Raw genomic sequence first — 20,062 nt, forward strand, 5'->3', positions numbered from 1 at the left:
CTAATTAAGTAGGATGGACTGCAAACAGGAGAGCTACTTACTGGTATCTGGAGTGGTACCTGTATCTCTTGAGCTACTGGTTGGAGAAGCAGGATGTAGATAATATGACAGGAATGCAAGGATGATAAAAGTAATGAATTTCTAAGACTGTGGATGTATGTTCATGGTTGCCGTGTCTAAATTCCAAGATAGAAGAAGGTCTATTGTTTGATAGTACTTGAATGTAGATATGTTAACTAGTTATGCAAATCATAGTATGGTCAAGTGGTCTATCACTTTAGAGGCTGGTACATACCCTGATATGTAAAACATAGGCTCTAAACTTTCATGTGGATCACTCAGTGCCCTGGTTAAAGATATCCCAAATAAAGAGAGGATCATAGCCTTTTGGAGTTAACAGAACACTAGATTTCAAAGAGCCATTCACTTCTTTTCCTCTAGTAGGTTGTACATCTTAAGAGAGTGTTTTGCTGATAGTTGGTTGACTAAACAGCCTTTCATCCATAAATGCCATTTTAGGATAGAATTATGAATGACAAGCTTTTATACTTGCTTAAGCCTAGATTTGGTGATATGCACCTGCGGATCCTTTCCCCCCAACTGATATCTCATTTGCAGGTTTTACCTTGGAAATGCTTTTGCACCACTAAAGTAGTGGATCATGTCAAGAACTTAGGGAGAACCAATTCCTTCCTTTGGATGCTGACTTGGGCTTGCATGTTCAATAAAAGATTATTCACCTGGTAAGCTATTTTTTATTTTGACACCAGGCTTTACTATGTGAGAAAGATCATTACCATTGTCTTGTATGCACTGAATCTCAGAAGACATATATTGGACAGGTGTCCCACCATGTCATACGCATTCACTGACAACTTGTGTTCAAGTTTACTGGTTCCTTTTTCTTTGCAGGATATTTAAGTCTAACCAGTATGCATACAAGAATCTGTTTTTGGGTATACTGTCATCTATGATGTTGACATTAACTCGTATGTCTGTGGTATAGTATGGAATATGCATGCAGGTAAAATATCTAATACAGTGTCATATTTGCTAAAAGAACTGCAAGCAAGTTTAGGAATAGTAGTTTGTATGTAACCCATCTCCTAATTTTTTGTCATATTTTCAGGGAAATCATCATATCATATGAATAGCAAATGAGTTATACTCTCAGATCTCAATTACCATTACTTCAACGTTAAGGGAAATTATGCTACCATCTTGCAACACGGTGGATGTTTTCATAGGGTTGCATTATACAAAATTGTGAAATTTGTTTGGAATGGTTTCCCAATGGTATGGAAATGGCAGACTACTTGGAAAGCACTAATGACTAGTGAATGGTCATCCACCAAATAGTTGTGTATTCTGTCTGCAGATTAGATTTGTGTTTCGACTTGTCTCAAACCCAATACTTGTTTAGGTGTGTTTCAATAGGATGGAATCCTTTCAAATGTGTTTACATTTTTTCTGAATAACAGACAGACTCTATGGGAATAGATGTTTCTTACTTATCTGGCGATAACAGGGTGTGTGACTTTTTCTGCACATTATTCATAATGTGGTGTACTTTCTTTTTCTTTTTTAAGGTAATCACAGATGTGAACCTTGCAGTCAACCACTCTGCTACAGTTGTTGTGACCCTGACAAATGGTGTGATATTTCATCACAGATTCTATTTTTATACCCTGCCCTTCAACAACAACTGTGTCATGTCAGCGATGTCAAGGATAATGTCTTCTTAATTGATCGATATGCATTGACACACAATATGGTTTATAATGTAAGTGTTGCCTCATTCAGTAAAGTGTGGAACTCAGCTTTAAAGCCTCTGGACCATAGTCTGAGCGCCACATGCTATATGGTCTAAAGGGTTTGTATCAGTTCTTTTTATGTCAAATTAGTTATTTAAGAAGAACACTACACTATCAGCAATGGTCAGAAGCATTAAGAAAGAAGCGATCCAAGACAAGAACCCCATATTTCATCAAATATTTTCTCCAGTGAAGGTAAGACTTCTTAAATCCCTAATCATAACCATTTGTTTACGTATACTCATTGTTACTGACTTTGAAAGTTCCCTGGGCTATGCTAACTAGGCTCAGGGCCAGTGCTCTGTCCTTAAAGGTATAAGGTAATTGGTGAAATTATAATTGGTTAAGACAACCTACCTGTAAGTCCTTAGTATATGGTAGGGCATGTAGGTTTAACTACCCCAGTGGACTTAATGCACTTAAGTGTGTGCTACTATGGTGTCTGGTATCATTTTATAGCCAGTTTTGCAGGTTGGATTTTAAACAAAACTATGTGCAAATTTATATTTGGAATTAAAAGTACTTCCAAAGCCCAAAACTACTTTTCTATTACATATAAGTCACGCGGTGGGGTCTGCTCTACGTCTCCAAATTGTAGGATGCCTTGTTATAAAAAGCAGGGACATAATAAAATATTTTTATGTACCCTGTTCAGGGAAAAACAGCCAAAGTTGTTTATACCCCTTTTCGTGCTACTTGCTCCATAGGCTAAAATGGGAAGGCTTTATTAAACTTTAATAAAGTCTAACTTTTGATTGGAGTTAGCTAGCAACATAATACCATGTATCAAAATGATAGTTACAATAAATTCAACAATTTCCAAGGTTGAATTTATTATAACTACTGTAGGACAGCAGTTTTAAAACTTACTATCCTGATGTTTCCTAAAACAGCCATGTAGCAGCCTCTTCGGATTGACCAGTCCCTGACAGCCTGAGCCAAACTGCTCCCTGAGTAGATGTGAAGAGGCATGCGGCTGAAACAATACAGCCATTTGGGGGGAGGAGGTTAGCTTCCTGGAGAAGCAAGGGACAGACAGGAAGTTAGCCGGAGAGATAAATTGGACTTCAAAGACACACAGATGTCGTAGGACCCAGGCCAGCCCCCACTTCTTTGATCCCCAGCCAGATGGGAGCCTTCCTAATTAGATTAGGAGAGGGGCTGGAAGGAGATTGTAGGAAAAAGATAGCCTTACCTGTGTGTTGGGTTAGCCAGACATGCACTTCAGGGAGAGAATTTGCTCCATTTAGATTTTTGTAGGAATGTGATTTCTGGGACAAAAATATGCCACACTTCCCAAGAGGTGGTCATAGCAGAGAGTGGCATCTTGAACCCAATTTGTTGGGGTGTTCCCTCCTCTTGTCAGCCCAGAATGAGGAAGGAATATAGGAGATCTGCAGGAGCACCTCAGATCCCTGCCTGAAACATCTGGAGAAGAAGGACTGCCTTGCTGGACCCTTGGACTGCTCCACAGAAGGCTTGCACTGAGAAGGACTGCACGCTCCTGCTGCACTCTCAAGGCTCCACTCAAGAAAGGACTGTGCCTGTCTTAAAGGATAAGGAGTAAACTTCCAGGGCTGCAATAGGTAGAAATGTGCAGGAAGAAGCCACCTGCACCAGCCCCAAGAGAGTACTACTCCAGCTGACAAGCTACACTTCGATTTTCCTGGACTGCACAGGTGTATTGTGGGAGATTGAGTCCTAGTCCCCAAGTGGCAATCCAGAGCTCCTGAACCCTTGGCCAGCGCTAGATGACACTGATCCCCCCAAAGGAACCAAGCTCCTGGATCCATCTGCAATGAGTTCCTGACCTCTATGAGTCGCCTCTCGGGTCTCGGACCCTTGAAGTGCTTTCTGGGTCCTTAAATTCAAGCTTTTGGTCTCTTCACAAACAGGGCCATTCACTCCAGAACGGTGCCGCTCACACAAATCATCAATGCGACTGGACGCACGAACGTCTCTTCGTACAGCAAGTATTGCCGCTACGAACACGAGTCTCCAGGCCTACTGTTCTCAATGCCCGGCGGCTCTTCATGCCCCATGAACCACCGCCAGTGATGCTCTCCTTGCTGCAGGCAACCATCTTTCCCATAAATGGGACTCTTGCCACAATTATTGAGAAGACAAAACTTCAGCAAGACTAACCTAGAATTGGATCCAATCCACGCTGCATCACGGTCAGCTTGAACTTTTAGATTTGACCCGATCCAATGTGACCAGATAGCCGTGGTTGGTGCCTTATGCTTTCAGTTGTTTTGGTGTCATTTGAACTACACAAATCTTCTCTATTTTTATAACTTGGTGTTGGATTTTTATTCTGATGGGCCTTTTACTAATCAACTGTTTTGCTGATATTAAATGCTTTATACACCTGTCTCTTAAGTTAAGCCTAACTGCTTGCCAGCCAAGGTACCAAGAATTAAGCAGGGATTAATTTATTGGGACTTGACTAGACCTTATTAGTGATTGTAGTATTACTAGCTGTTGGTACCTACCTGCACCTACTAATAGCCTACCTTCCGACACTCATTATTTAGGTTGTACAGAGTTATTTAATTAGCAGTTAATTTTCTTAATTTGGGCATGCATTGTTTGGATTTAGGACCTGAAACCGGTCTTCATGTACATAAAAAAACAAGGCATGGGCCTCATGTATACATAGATCATTCACCTTCATTCTTATATCTTTTGAAGTTGTTACACTCCTGGGAAATGTTGAAGTAGACTAGACTACTCGTTCTTGGGATAAGAATTACCATATTCTGCTGAATTTTAATCTATATATAATTTATATTCTGATCCATACTTGATTTGTGAATAAGAAAATAATTCTGCAGTCTCAAGAGCATATAATATGCTGTAGTGTTAATAATACAATATTTCAAAGTGTCTAGCAGCCTAATAGCATCGCTACGAACCTCACAGTAGAATTCCAGTAGTTTACTGCATTTTTAACAATGTGCAATCCAACATCAGCTTCCATGTTGATTGTAGGCCCACCAAGACAGTATACGAAAGCATAACCAATGGAGACTGACTGGATGGATGCAACAAGACTCTTGACCTTGTCCAACGTCCACACAAGTACTGCGACCAGGAAGCAGCTAAAACAATATTTTGGTCACTGCATAGCTGTTGGGAGGAACTATTGAAAATGCAAATGTATATCTCCGACAGTCAATGTATGTCAGCAGGAATAATTCTTTCTGCTCCTGAAAGGGGGTGACCATTAGCCTTCTATTTTCAACTTGAATGGTTTCTTCTCGATTTGCCTGTTGTAACACTTTGTTCCAGAGAATTAGGATCAGGATTGGCTTTCATTTGTAAGTCAGAATTAGTCGACCTTCAGTAATTTGCAGATTCTCAAAAAATCCAGAGCAGGCAATTCATAGCAAAGAACTCTAATCAAATCTTTTTTGCAAATTCTTGGCCCTTCTGGTTGATTTGAACCTTTTACAGGTTAACTGCTACAACAGTTTGTATATCAAAATATCATTGATAAAAAATATCATAACTGAAATATTGTTTTCTAAGTATCGTTTAATAAAATATTGTCCCAATGGGTGTAGATTGTAAAATATGAAATACAATGGGTGATATTTATGTAAACAGTATTTAGGAAACAATATTTTACCAGATATTCTGGTACTGCACTCTGAATCGTGCAATTCTACTTGTGCAGTAGGTCTCGCTGAATAGTTTTTTTGTTTCAGTTACAAACTGCACATTTTCCCAGGTACAGTTTACAAGCAAGTACTAAATCAGATTATCACATCAAAGATGAGAGAACCATAACAAAACATTTGGGAAACTGAGGGGGGCATTGCTATAGAAAAACATGGGAACCACGCACACAAGATTCAAGTAAAATACTACTCAATGCCACAGAAATTATTATAATCCCTAACCAAGGTAGGCAAAACATTTAGTCATATATCTAAGTAAAGGATCAAGACACTTTACTGAAATTACAGCTCTTTCCTTAGCTGAAGATCATTTATCAGCAATGTTCACTGCCTCTCAACCATTAGCACTATCACTCACCAAAGAAAAAGAAAGCCAGTAAACATTGTGTGCAGTGCGGACCCCCAACAGGTACCCAAGCTTCTTGTTAAAGTTTGATGGAAAGCCCTGCAAGACACACGCCCACTTATGCAGTAATACAAACTGCAGAGGCCAACCAAACTTCTACAACATGTTATTTGGATGACAGGTTAGCAGACCCAGCCACCCAATGTACCCCATCTAACGAGAAAACCCTACACTTATTTCACACCACACGTACACATTAGAGCAAGTTCATGGACATTAAGTATATTGAGTTCCTCCCTCCAAGAGGCTCACAACTGTCCGATGGAATATATCTCTTTACCACAAATGTGCTACAATGCATTCCATTACAAAGTGGTCATTACAACGACTGCGTTGTTAAAACGCGAACCTTAACATCACAAGTTGTTACAAGGACTTGCAGTAGGGGGCGGGCTGGACTTAGCATAGTATAATTTACTATTCCTACTCCAGTTTGTGCAACAGCAGGGAAGGTGTTGGATTACTTGTGATGTAATGGTCCGCGTTGTAACAACACGGTCATTGTAACAACCGCGTTGAAGCACATTCTTTGTAAACAATGTGTCCCGTCCAATGCTACCCAATACCATTCAATTAAAACACTTGGCACCATGCCCTCTTAGCCAGCTCTGAACTTTTCTGCCAATGGAGCATCAAAATCCGCCCCTATCCTGAACCGAGGTACCCCCACACTGGCACTTCCACCACTATTGCCGCAAAGTGCCTGCCAGCCCCCGGTTGAAAAAAGTCTTAGGCTGTATTCAGTTCTAAAAAGCGCCCAAGGCCAGACAGTCACTAAAGCAAATTCTTGGGCCACCCTCTTCACATCAAATCCAGAGTAAGATTGTTTTGTCCTCCAAAAGACAGTCTTGACATTACGCACAGCCTCCACATCAGGTAATTTTCACTACAATTATTGATAACAACGGGTTTCATTTACACTCCAAATCTGCTATCACCAAGCCCCAGCAAAACCCATCAACCAAATGTTCTTGGAACATTAGCTGTCTGCATCACAAAATAAACTCCCTAGAGATTTGTGCATTTATTTCTGGACACAACTTTCTTATATTCCAGGAAACCTGTACCACACAAAAACATCCTTTAAAAAGCTACCTAGAACACTGGAAGCCGGCTGTAAGAGACCAGAAATTTGGCAGGCCCAAAGGGGGGTTTGTCAATACATATCGCCTACAGCTTAAAAGGTTGAATTGAAACATTATATTTCCATTTGAACTGGCTCCTTGGAATCAAAATCATCTTGTGGAGATCAAAGCACGCCTTGCTACTTCTCACCGCCTATATTAATCCGAATTCTAGAACAAAAAGGTCCCAGTTTGACTACTTATCCACAGTTCTGTGCAGACTGCTTCCTCATGGGGGACTTTAATACCAACCTTTACCAAGGGACCCCGGAGAATTAAAGACACAGGCAAAACCCTTAAATCAAAAATTCTGTAGCCTAGGGGAACACTGGGTCCTACAACTCTACAGTGCAGGCTTCATTTCCCTGAATGGGAGGTTTCCACAGGACACTCCCCCGAAATGGACATAGACATATTGCCACAAGTGTACCTATCTTGACTATTCTATCTGTAACTCCATACATAGAAAATTACAGTACCATAACACACTCAGAAAGTGATCATGGACCTTAGGTCACTACCATCGCACTGAAGTTAGAGCACCATGACCCTACCAAACCCACAAATACGGGTATACACTCCGAGAACCTAAAACATCTAAGATGGTCCAACGCCATCAGTACAACGATTATGGGAGAATTTGAGCAATTAATAAAACAGATCAACCAGTGGTCAATCTCCCTTGTAAATGACTGGGCAATTTTCTGCGATCACCTTTTGCAATTTAACCTGCCACAACAACATTTCATCGGTTCAAACCCTAAGCAGGCACTGCTTTCCCCTCAGACAAGAGGACTAAAGAACATCAGAAACACCTCTCTCAGGGCAGCCAGGAGACATCCAGAATCGGATTCCTTGTTGAAGAGCTACAAATCTGCTCAAATCAATTATAGACGGGCATGTTGAATCGACAAACAACAACAACATTAACAACTCTGGTGCTCCTTCCTTCACACAAGCAAGAGCTGGAACCCCAGAAAATTCTGGCCGTTAGTAAACAACCAATCTGATGGAAACCACAGTCTGGGAAGCACAAATATCACTGAGAACGACTGAATAACCTTCCTTGCCAGTCACTTTCAGGCGGAAGTGTGGAAGGCATCACCAGCAACAATGCCACCCCAGAAATGGCAGGACATCCCGCAAACCATGCTGGAAAACTCAATGGAAGAAGTCTCCTTCCCTCCAACAAAGCTGCCCAAAACTCTTTCTAAATCCAGATCGGACGGTGCTCCAGCACAAGCAGCCTGCCACAGGCCCTGTTCAAAAAGAACATACCCTTCTGGTCCAAGCAGTAAGTCAGCCTGTTTGGTTACTGATTACAGAGTTGAATAATACCACACTCTTTGCACGGTGCGATCATTCAGCCTCTCCATAAATCCAGGTCAAAATCAGCCCCAAGTAACTAAAGGCTGATAGCACTTTTGAATATTGAGACAAAGCTTTTCGCCAGCTTGCTTCTGGAGGACCTGAAGAGTTGGGCTGACTCAAAAGTACTGTTACCTAAGAATGAAACGGAATTCATGACAAACTCAGGCACACTGACCAACCTCCTAGCTTTATCCATTCTCATTGATAAATCGATCACATCTGCCACAGCACTCTTCTACTGCTTTGTGGACTTAAAAGCTGCTTTTGACCACGTACCAAGGGAGTCCCTTTTGGCTAAGCTATCCAATTAGGGAATACCGGACAAATTATTGAAGTCAATCATCCAGCTTCACACCAACACCTGGATAGAAGTTAAGATTGGCACTGGATCGCACCTATTAGAAAAATCTAGAAGACAAGGGGGGTGAAAAAGAGATGTATGCTAGCCCTGCTGCTTTTTAATCTTTTTACAGCTGACCTCTCAGCAGACCTGGACACAATAAATAGTCATCCCCCCAGGATTGGAGGCGCACAGATCTGTAATCTCTTATATACTGACGATCTCGCTCTTTTTATTCGTACAAGAGTCGGACTGCAATGGCTGTTAAACACCCCACACGTGTATGCCACCACAAACAAATTGTCGGTAAATCTCAAGAAAACCCAAGTGACCATACTTGGTAGGAAGCAATACAGAGTTGGTGGCTGGTCACATAACAACGTTCAAATTCCAGTTGGCAAAACTTACAGGTAACTTTTCCATATCGACTCAAAGGTTACACTAACAAAACGTTGACAGGAAATTGCCATGGAAGCCACGACTCTCCAGGTCAGCCTCTCTAAACCCTCCAAAAAGCTTACCAGTTCCAACTTAGCTGCATTGTTGGAAGTAATGTGGGTTACAATAAATATCAGCATATGATCTCTGGACTCTCAATCCTGGGAAAAAAGCTTTCAAAGTAAGTATAAAAAAGTACACCCAACTATGCTCCAGATTGTTAGACATAGAAATAAAAGCTATAAGGAAGTACGCATGGGCAGTAATCAATTCATATCAGCTGGCCCCTCTCCTGCCCCACTTGGTTTTCTCTTATTTCTTACATTTAAAACAAAGATTATTGGGCCATAGGATGAGTGAGTGGCTTTTCTTGCAACGTCTACCTTTATGGCGGTGCCCCTCAGTCAAACTTGTGTGTAGAGGATGTGGCAAATCAGATGAATCCCTGTACTACATTGTATGTATTTGCCCAGTACTGCTGTCCCTGCGCAGAACAAAGTTGAGGATCAAGTGGAACAAAATTGGGAGTCCGAACCTGCAGGCAGGGCATCATAGCTGCCTTGAATCAAGAGAACATGGCTTTAAACATTAACTTCACGATGTGTATCCACTTGGCTTATGTTCAATTCAAGGTCCCCCAAGCCTCCAGTTTAATTAAGTCATTCTAAGGCACCCCCCACTGTTTGTTCCAACTAAAGGATCATAAAGGCAGGAGTCATGGATGCCAGCTGACTTCTCGAACTGTCATATTGATTTAAAAGGGGTGCAGTTTCTTTTTGTTACTTTTTCACAGTGATGAATTTTGCCATTTTACTTTTAAATGTTTTTAAGCATGTTCTTATGAAGAAAGTTTGTACCATGTGCTTTCATGATTTACTTTTAAATCGAATAAAGCTTGCTGTTATTATTATTATTTTTATTAGGTGATCTGGCTCACCCAGTGTATGAGATATGTTCAATAAATTCAAAATGAATTGATCAAAGGATTAATGTGTTATGTTGTAATGATTAGAATTGTTGCACATCAATCCATTTGATATCTGCATCAATATATTATTTAAAAGCTATTTGGAATGAGGGCTGATTTAAAGATTGTATAACATATTCCATCCACAATGAGCAGAAACGTTGACACCCATCACATTAGTGGAGGATGACACTGTTATTAGGATGATGCAAGGATTGTGTTTGAGCGAGGTTCCGTGGATGCAGCTGCCTCCACATGGGAGGAGGAACTTGATAGAGAAAGAGACTTCTTAACTGAAGCTGGACCATGCACTTGTGGCGTGGTAATATGACTGTCACCATGAGCGGCTATGAGAAGGTACATTGCCAGTACATTGAATTCAAGAGTTTATTACAAGCTTGGAGGTTTTCCACCTTGAATGCAAAATTTGTTGACTCACCTTAGATGAAGTGTTTCGTCTCCTGCTTTTTTCTTAAACACTTATACGTGACAGTCCCACGGGTGGAGGAGGCTCTACTACTGCCTTCAAGATAGGGTGGAGTAATGCCACGGAGGATGGAAAGCACCACTGCCAATTTTTTGCAAGAAGTCCCAATTCTGTTTATCCCTAGATCAGGCCCTTAAATGTTCAGAACCTTCCTGTTCATGACCCTTGCAATGGTATGCTTCTCCTCTCCATTTCAAGAGAAGCGAGAAGTAGCAAATGCCTGTATAACATGAATGCATGAAACTAATCAGCTTACAAGGCGCGCGTAGTCCTCCATTTTAACAGTATGCAAAATACTGCCCAATCTGACAGAGAACTCCCATTTACGGAATTTAAATTGATAGAAGCATTGTGCAGTTAAACTGCTACTCGATTTTGATCTACCGCTGAGCTTCATTAACATCATCCTGCAAATGGCTGTCCCAAGCATATAAGTTAATGCAGAGATATATCTGCAGACAGTTAATAATGTATTTTCAATGTGACTGCCAAGGGGCCATGTATCAGTCTGCAGTTGGCAGCATAGAAGGCACAAAAAATGTAATAGCGATTAGGGGTTTGAGAAGGAACAGGGAATCTTGCTTCCTTGCAAAGACAGTCTGACTTTCCTCATGACAGCGCATATCTGTGAATGCCACGGGTGTGGTGCACCCCGACATTTCTAGGACACGTGGGATGTGTTGTTTCGTCCAAGCCATTTGTTGCATATAAATACATCATTCATAAGTACAGTCAGTTTGAGTAGACAAAGAAAACAAGTGGAAAGCAATCTAAAAACGAATAATGAATAAAAATCACCATTTAAACACATGTAAGAAAATATCCCATATTTGTTAAAATAAAGAAATCCCACTGTGTCGGAATACAAAGAGTGTTTTGCAGAAATAGAAGAGTTTTGCAGAGGAATACATCCTTAGAACTAAAGTCCTTTGGAATGAGCTTTTCTTTCATATAGTAATATAACCTTTGCTTTACACAACCATGGAGTACAATTAACAGCTTAATTACTGTATATATTTGTATGTGCAATGGAGCTTATAAGCAAACGAACAAGTGGTTGCAATAATTTTTATAATGCATGGGATTCTCTAATCCCCGTATGAACGTCAGTCTCTAATTGCTTTATAATCAGCGACTTGTGTCACACTCTGTCACTGATTACAAAGAAAAGTCGACCATTCACAATGCCTGCTTCCAGAGCCAGCAGTCTAGGTGAAAGGCAAGTCAGGTCAGAGATCATAATTGAAGCAGCTGTTTACAGCAAGGAAAACAGAACCTTGCTTTTCTTTCTTCTGCTCCATTTTAATAGCTTACAATGACAAGCAGATAATCTGATTTTTTTGCACTCCTTAGATAGAGAAAAGCTAGAATATTTCTCAATTTTTCTACACATCTCGAGCAAATACAGCTTTTTTTTAAAACGGACTTGTATTAAACTGTTTCTAATATCTGTTTGCAACAAATATGTCACATGTTTCTGGTGTGTTTAATTTTGCATTAGAAGTTTTATTTTTATTCTTCATGTTTTCAAATATGCTCGCTCTTTCATATGAAAGAGGCACGCACCAAGGTTTTAAGTAGTTTGTGGGAAAGGTGATGGTGTGACCATGCATTACATGGGCTAAAGTACCCCCTGGCATACATGATAAGGATATTGAAAGTCACCTTGGATTTACATAACCTTATAAAGGAACTCAGCCTTTAGCCTCATTCCAATTTATAATTATGAAACTCCTCAGTGAATTACAATACCCATATAATGTATGGCAGGAGGTACTTCATCACTTTTATGATTTTTATATTGAATTTTTGATAAATACACAATATTCTGATGAATAACAATGGGCAAAACCTTTTTGAATAATGTACTATAGGGAAATGCCTACATGACTGCTAATAGCCTTTTCTCAGTGTGTCCGAATATAGGAGAGAACTTTAAGTTATTTTTTTTCTAAGGGCGCTGCATGATGTCAGCATGATGTATACATGCATTAATTCTGAGTATAAGCATGTACCTAAAAACATGTAAATTATTCCACGTGAAGTCAGTCTTCTCTGTCGAAGCCAGGTGCCTTTTGACTATTTCGTGTTAATGGCCACTTGAAGCATGAGGAACGGGTCGGCAGGGGTACCTCTCAATCCTGCAGTCCGTGGATTTGCCACTTTCTGGACGTGTGAGATGTCCACTGCACCAGCTGCTTCGGTCTTGGCTGCCAGTTGATCCTATGGCTATGAGGCAATTTTCTTTCTTTCCTTAGAGCTTACGATAACCTTGGCAATACTAATCAGACGCAAGGACCGGAGACTATTTCAATGCTTGTTTGACTGCTTCTCATGTTTTTAAGCTGTTTCTTTTGCAGCTTACAATGCAGTTAGCATGCAGCTAGGTCTGTTGCCGATGATGAGACACACACACGCTCAAGTAAGCTTTCATGGGAATCTCATTTGTACACACTTTACAGCAGACCCGCATTTTTACGCTAGAACAACCGAACACATGCGTTCTCTCACCTACCTCTTGAATTTATAGATTAGAAAAACTGCCAAGCCAACAAACACCACCGACAAAAGCATGAGCATCGCAGAGCTGCTGTGTCCTGAGCTGGAGTCCACCAGTGGTGCTGCAAGGCAAAATGAATCACTTAGTTATATTTTGTTCAACTAATCACTTTACATTAGGCTTTTAAGCCATGTTAAAGTTATTTTCTGGACGTATCCTTGGTTTGCACTCTTTACATTGGAGGTCACGTACAATGCAGCAGCCTATGAAGCACTCATCAGTGGGTTGAGCAAATTACTGAACATTATAGGAAGACATTGTGTGGCATAATGGACTGTTTTTGTCAGTATGGAAGTGTCCTTTTGCTTCCTGTAGGAACTGAATCTGATTTACTGTTCAGGCGTTTTGCTAATCACACAATAACTTATCGTACATTGAAGATAGATCAGCTACCATCTGCAAAGAGCAATACATCATTTTCAACTTCACACTTTTTGTTACAGTACAGCAGGAATTAATAATAATCTCATTCAACAAATATAATCAATTTAGTTTACAAATACTGTGTTTCGTATATGTAAGATTGTAAAAATCTAAAAAAAAAAAGTCAAAAGGAAGCACTGCTTCTTATGCACAATGTTGTTCTGTGTATACGGTTGAAACTCTCGAATGCTACCGAGAATGTTTTTACCAATTGTTATAAAAAATATGTGCGATATGTGCAAAGATGGCATTGTTATCTGAATAATAGACATAGGCTAATGCAAGAAGCCCTGAATAAATTCTTCTTTTTTTTTTTTTTAAATCTACGGTTAAAAAATCTTTGTGGATACTTTTATGTCAAATCTGGTTGAACTACATTATAAATTAGACAGACTATTGGTGCCAGGATAGTAAAGAGAAAACGAGGAGACCCCACCCCCCTGCAACGTACATGGAGGGATACCCCATGCTCCAGACCTAGTCAGGAACTCTCAGGACGGGGGACTGACACCCGTGCACAGTGACAGAGAGGGCTCCCATGAGCTTGCCCCTCCCCCCCTGAAACGCGAGGCTGCGGCGGCTATGCTTACGGCACTGGTTTGACAATGCATGTTTTGTACATTGAGAAACACAATACAAAAGCATTGGCAAACCTTATTATTCCAGACTTGTCAAGCTAGTGATTGCGGGCTGTGTTTTGTTTCTGCTTTATTTTACAAGCATGTGCAAGATAAATTGATATGTGAAAAGAAAAGGCAAAAATCTACCACCTACATGTGGTGGCCATATAATTGCAAGAAAAAATAGCCCAAAAAATAGACATTGCAAATGTTACGACAACAGTAGCCATGAAGAATGTGCTTCATTCCATAGGAAGTGAGTAACTCATGAGCATAGGGTGTGGCAGAACACTCAGAAAAATAATCGAGATAAACAATAATCACATTTTAACGAAGGTCCTAAGTGGTCTGAATAAATAAATAAGGGAGAGAAATGAAAAAGGAAATGTAGAAGGAGAAAGGACATCTAAAGGAATGGCCCACCAGTCCTGACTCCAATGCAAATTCATTTTCAGGTGGATGTGCAAAATATTGTTTCTCACAAGCAAACAGAGCCAGTTCCTGAAGTTGGTCCCAGGGCATGGCTTCTGATCATGTCCTCTTCCCAACCCCAAGGGTGACCTACATTCAACCTCGCACTCTGCCAATCCTCCACTGTATACGGCCTCTGGCCAGACCCTGCATCCAACCCCTCGCAGGTGACCTGTGCCTAACCCCTTACAGGCAGACAATCCCCTACTGCACACAGCCTTTAGCTGTGCACAAACGGGGGTTGGCCATAGCGCCTGGGAGTTGTCCTGCACCCTGCACTGAACCCACAGCAGGTGCCCAACCCCCATTGTGCAGGTTCTACATTTTATATTTTGTGTTACTGTGGTACTGGGTTTGAACCTTATTACCACACAGGAGAGCCTCACTGCTACCATGGATCCAGCCATTGGAACCACAGTCCCTGTAACCAAAATGTATTTTAACATGTTTTTGAGCTAAGGTTCTGTAATTGGGCCTGCAATATTTTCTGTAATGTTGTGGCCAGCCAATCATATGGTTCAGTAATGTAGCTCCTTCTCAAGATCCTCAGGACCTAAATGACTGACAGGATTAAAAGGTCCTGAAGCCAAGCAAATGTAAATCATTTTTTAAAAATGTTTGATACTGCAGGTATTAGCTCAGTACCTAATGCTTCAGATGTCTCTAACGTTTTCTGAGGGTTAACCCCTTCATGCCCAACTCGAGACTCTCTTTCAATGCTAATTTCTCAAAAGTGACTGAAGGGATTTAGTGTAGTTACATTAAGCTGCTTTGTCTGTATCAAAGAGCAAAACAATCATAATGGAATTCAAATTGGAAATGTCACTTTTGCCACTATTCCCAATCATCCCCCACCCCAGGCTCCTTTCCTTGGTTTGGTTCCTTGCAGATCAGCACACAATTTTTTATGAACAAGCCAAAGGGGTTGAAATTACTTTTGAAATCTTTTGTGTAGACTAGTCAAATAGCGCACCAAAGTTATTAAGAAAGCATAAAATACCTGTAATTAATACAGAAACCTAACTATAACTACACTGATGGTAGTACCACTCAAGGTAAACAACCTTTACAATGCAACTTTTACAACGCACTACCATTATAACGAAACTTTTACAACGCAAGTGGATTTACAACGCATGCCATTACAACGCAAGTCTTTACATCGACTTGCGCTAGATGGCGTGCTAACATTACAAATAGTGTAGTTTACTATCCCAACACCTTCCCTACTATTAAGTGGACTGGAGTTGGAATAGTAAATTACGCTTTTCTAATGTTAGCACGCCATCTAGCGCAAGTCGATGTAAAGACTTGCGTTGTAATGGCATAGCGTAGTAACATCGCAGTCGTTGTAACGACCGCGATGTAACTGCACGTGATGTAATGACTCGCGTTGTTACGTCATACATCCCCACTCAATGAAGTGGTTTATATATTGGAGCTGCCGGAGCCTCTGAGGAAGGAGTTTGAATTACACTCTGAAACGCGTCAGGCATGATAAGGCAGCGCTGTGATTGATATTGGTGTACGGGACTGTGTGCATACCTATTAAAAGCGTCAAGCTGCAACTAGAGTCAGAGTGCTTCTTACCGGAAGGGTAAACCTTGGAGCATGATATATAAATATATATATCCTCCAACTGCATCAGATTCTGGCAGCGGTCTCTATAGGTGTGGTGTCCTGCGGCAGAACCACGCCGCTACATATTTCCCAAAGATTCCTTTGAACACAGATGAATACTCGGATTGCACTCCTGCAGGTTTTGCAATTTTTTCTTTTTCTTTTATCTGATCATTAACAGGGATACAGGCGATATAGATCAACGCGTTTCGGTATTACCCAATGCCTTGATCATGATCTTGCAAGATCGCGATCAAGGTATTGGGTAATACTGAAATGCGTTGATCTATATCGCCTGTATCCCTGTTAATGATCAGATAAAATAAAAATTGCAAAACCTGCGGGAGTGCGATCCGAGTATTCATAGGAATCTTTGGGAAATATATATATATATATATATATATATATATATATATATATATATTCACTGAAAAAACCATAGGTTTCACACAAGTTAAAGTTAGGAATTAGCATATAAAAAACCTTGCAAATTCACTTAAAAAACCATAGGTTTCACACATGTTATAGTTAGGTGGATATTTCACTCGTAAAAAACCAATGAAATTCCCCCGTTATAGTTAGTTCAGATAACTATAACTCGCGCGCCCGCAATCCTGCTCATGACGTCACATATTACATCACTCATGACATGGTCAGTGGCATCACTCATGACATCACTGATGACATCATCCTTGTGATAGAGTGGCGGTCGCGCGAGTTATAGTTATCTGAACTAACTATAACGGGGGAATTTCATTGGTTTTTTACGAGTGAAGTATCCACCTAACTATAACATGTGTGAAACCTATGGTTTTTTAAGTGAATTTGCAAGGTTTTTTAAATGCTAATTCCTAACTATAACGTGTGTGAAACCTATGGTTTTTTCAGTGAATTTGTACGTTTTTTAAAATTCTAAGTTATGTGTGTATTATTATTTTTTTAATATATTTAGGTATTAAAAAATATATATTTTTTTGGGGGGGGGTTTTCACCGTGCGCGCACGGTGCGCGCACCCCCGCGATTTATAAAAAAAAATAATTAAAAAATGTTCTGCCTTGGGGGTCCTTCAGGGACCCCCTGACAAAGGCTAGGGGGTCAGGAACTCTCTACCCTGCCCCCTTTTCACGTTTGCCACCTTCTTTTTTCACTCTCGCACTGAAAACTAACAAAATGGCGGCCAACACTTCCTGATTACGACCGATTCGAACGTTGACTAACATGTAACCACCAATCAGAATTACGCTTGCGCGCGTTACGCCAGTAGATAATATATATATATATATATATATATATATATATATATATATATATATATATATATATATATATATATTACCTACTGGCGGTCGCCAGTAGGTAGTTATAGTTAGGACCCTGTTTCCATAGGAAATCCGCAACATTCTATTTTGAATAACTTTGGCGCCGGTCGACGAATCCTCGCGAATTTCTCAAAATAGGTGGGGCGCTACGCTCCGCTCCTACCCTGAAAGTCTCGGGGGGATTCGTCAAGCGGGGGCTGAGATAAAAGGGGGGTCCCAAAACGCGTTTTTCCCATGCATTTTTCCATAGGACCTTTAGACAGGCTACAGCCCGAACGGCTGAACAGAATTACTAGAAATTTGGCAGAGAGGTAGTCCTCAGGTCAAGGAAGTGCCTTTTGTAGGTTTGGTGTAAATCTGTTCAGTAGATTCTGAGAAAATAGCCTTTAAATCAATATATATATCTGAGCCAGCTTACGGTGCGCTTACGGTACGCTTACCGTACGCGTACGGTGGCGTGCGCGAGCGCGATTCTGATTGGCTGTTAGATCTTAGTAAACATTCCAATCGGCCGAAACCAGGAAGCGGCGGCCGCCATTTTGTGTATTTCACTCCGGTAAAAAAGAGTGATATCTTGAAAAGGGGGCAAGGGAGAGAGTTACAGACCCCCTAACATTTGTAAGGGGGTCAAAGAAGGACAGAAAAGTACAAAGAAAACATTTATTGATTTAAAAAAAAAATCGCGGGGTACGCGTACGGTAAGCTTACGGTAAGCGTACGGTAAAAAAAAAAATAAAAAAAAAAATGAAATTCAGATTTAAGTGTTTAGATATTAGGGGGCTCTAAAAAGAGCCGTTGTGTTTATTAAGTGATTTTTTAGTGGTACCTACAAGTAAGTACCGATGCAGAGTCTAAGGTTCAAGAGGAAGACTCTGTTCCCTTCATCATTGAAGTGCACACCATCTCCTCTATAAATGTCTTGCATGTCGTAACGCAAGTTGTTGTGGTAAATGGAACCCATACCATAGTCACGGAGGAAAGAAGAAACAGATTTGTTGACGTGCTTTCTTGCTTTGTCAATCTGCGGACAGAAATGATTGGACCAGTTCCATTTTTGCCTTTGGCATATGTTAGAAAACACAAAGGCAGTTTTAGGGAAAAGTGAAAACAGTTGTGCAAAGGTGTCCTTCATAAGCATTTCCAGACCTACCCCAGTCAAAGTGCCTAGGTCATTGCCACCACAGTGCACTATTATGAGGTCAGGGTGTTGGATTTGCATGAAGGATTTCACCAATGGCATCAATTGGTGCCACTTTAACCCTCTCTGACCAATCCATTTAATGTCTACATTTGGCAAAGCAAGGTCTCTCACCATACCTGTTTTCTCTGCAAACTTTTCACTCCAGAAGACATAGCTGTGCCCTACAATCCACACTGTGAACATCTTCAAAGGAGAACTGTATGCACTCAGGAGGTGTCTTTCAGTAGAATGGCAATATGAAAAGAAAGACAGTTTGGAAATGGAGGCATACATATTTTTTTCAACAAAAAAAAGAACTGATTGGCTGTTTCATACCATTCTAGAATAAAAACTAGGCTGTATGTGTAAATTAATAGAAGCATGTTTTGTATTGGTACAGAAAAATGTGTTACCAAAGAACAGTACTATGGATTTGCTGTTAGGTTTGAAAAGTCAAGCACTCTTGCTCTGTGGAATTGAAACATTGTTTGGCGAACTTCTGACCTGACTCCACACAGCAGTGTTCAATGAGCTGTTGCTATGGTAGCAGGCAGAAGTCAAGTTGGGGGAAGGGTACTAGGCAGAAGTCAAGTTGGGGGAAGGGTACTTTTGGAAAAGGGTTGGTTTTCAACCAATAGAAATGTGTGATTACATTTGAAAAAAAGGGGGAAGCACTGAGATTTGAAACTTACATGTATATGTGTGGAAAAATAGAGGGAAACTTTGCCATTATCTGGTTCTGCTGAGAGGAGAGAGGTGTAGAGAACAGCGATCCTGGCTCTGATAATCTGCTGTTTGAGTGCCACATTTCTTTCACAACTAACTAATTTTAAAGGTGAGTTTAGAGTTTGAGAGGAGATGTATATGGTAAATTAAGCAATGAATAATAGAAATGTAATTCTTTTTGTTGAAGTTGTGTTTATTATTTTCTGTTTTGGGAGAAATTTAAATGTGAGGAACATGTAAAATAATATGGACTATGTTTTCACGATAAATTAAGGTGTATTGGTATAAAAAAAGAATAGTTTAAGGGTTTGCGGTTGGACTCAATAATGCAAATACATTCAGCATCACTAAGGCTGGTTGCCCTTGCTGGAGTGTAGGCAGTCACCCAGGATACACATGGTGGTGGTCTGAAAAAGCAGTCTGGACATGGGCTTTTTAAAAAATCTGAAAAGTGGATTCATAATGTGTCAGTCTGTAAAAGTGATTATCACTTGCCAAAAAAAAAGAGC

The 20,062-nt window shown here is 40.4% G+C and overlaps 1 protein-coding gene across 1 annotated transcript in view; it reads right to left on the bottom strand.

The window, feature by feature from the left end:
- SORCS3 (sortilin related VPS10 domain containing receptor 3) overlaps positions 1–20,062 on the bottom strand; it is a 2,496,310-nt gene that overhangs the window by 58,785 nt on the left and 2,417,463 nt on the right. The window contains exon 25 of the mRNA XM_085603452.1: positions 13,149–13,254. Coding sequence (XP_085459578.1) covers positions 13,149–13,254 — 106 coding nt within the window. The remainder of the gene's footprint in view (positions 1–13,148; positions 13,255–20,062) is intronic.

The sequence above is a fragment of the Triturus cristatus genome, chromosome 1_2 (assembly GCF_964204655.1).
Source record: "Triturus cristatus chromosome 1_2, aTriCri1.1, whole genome shotgun sequence".
Taxonomy (NCBI): domain Eukaryota; kingdom Metazoa; phylum Chordata; class Amphibia; order Caudata; family Salamandridae; genus Triturus; species Triturus cristatus.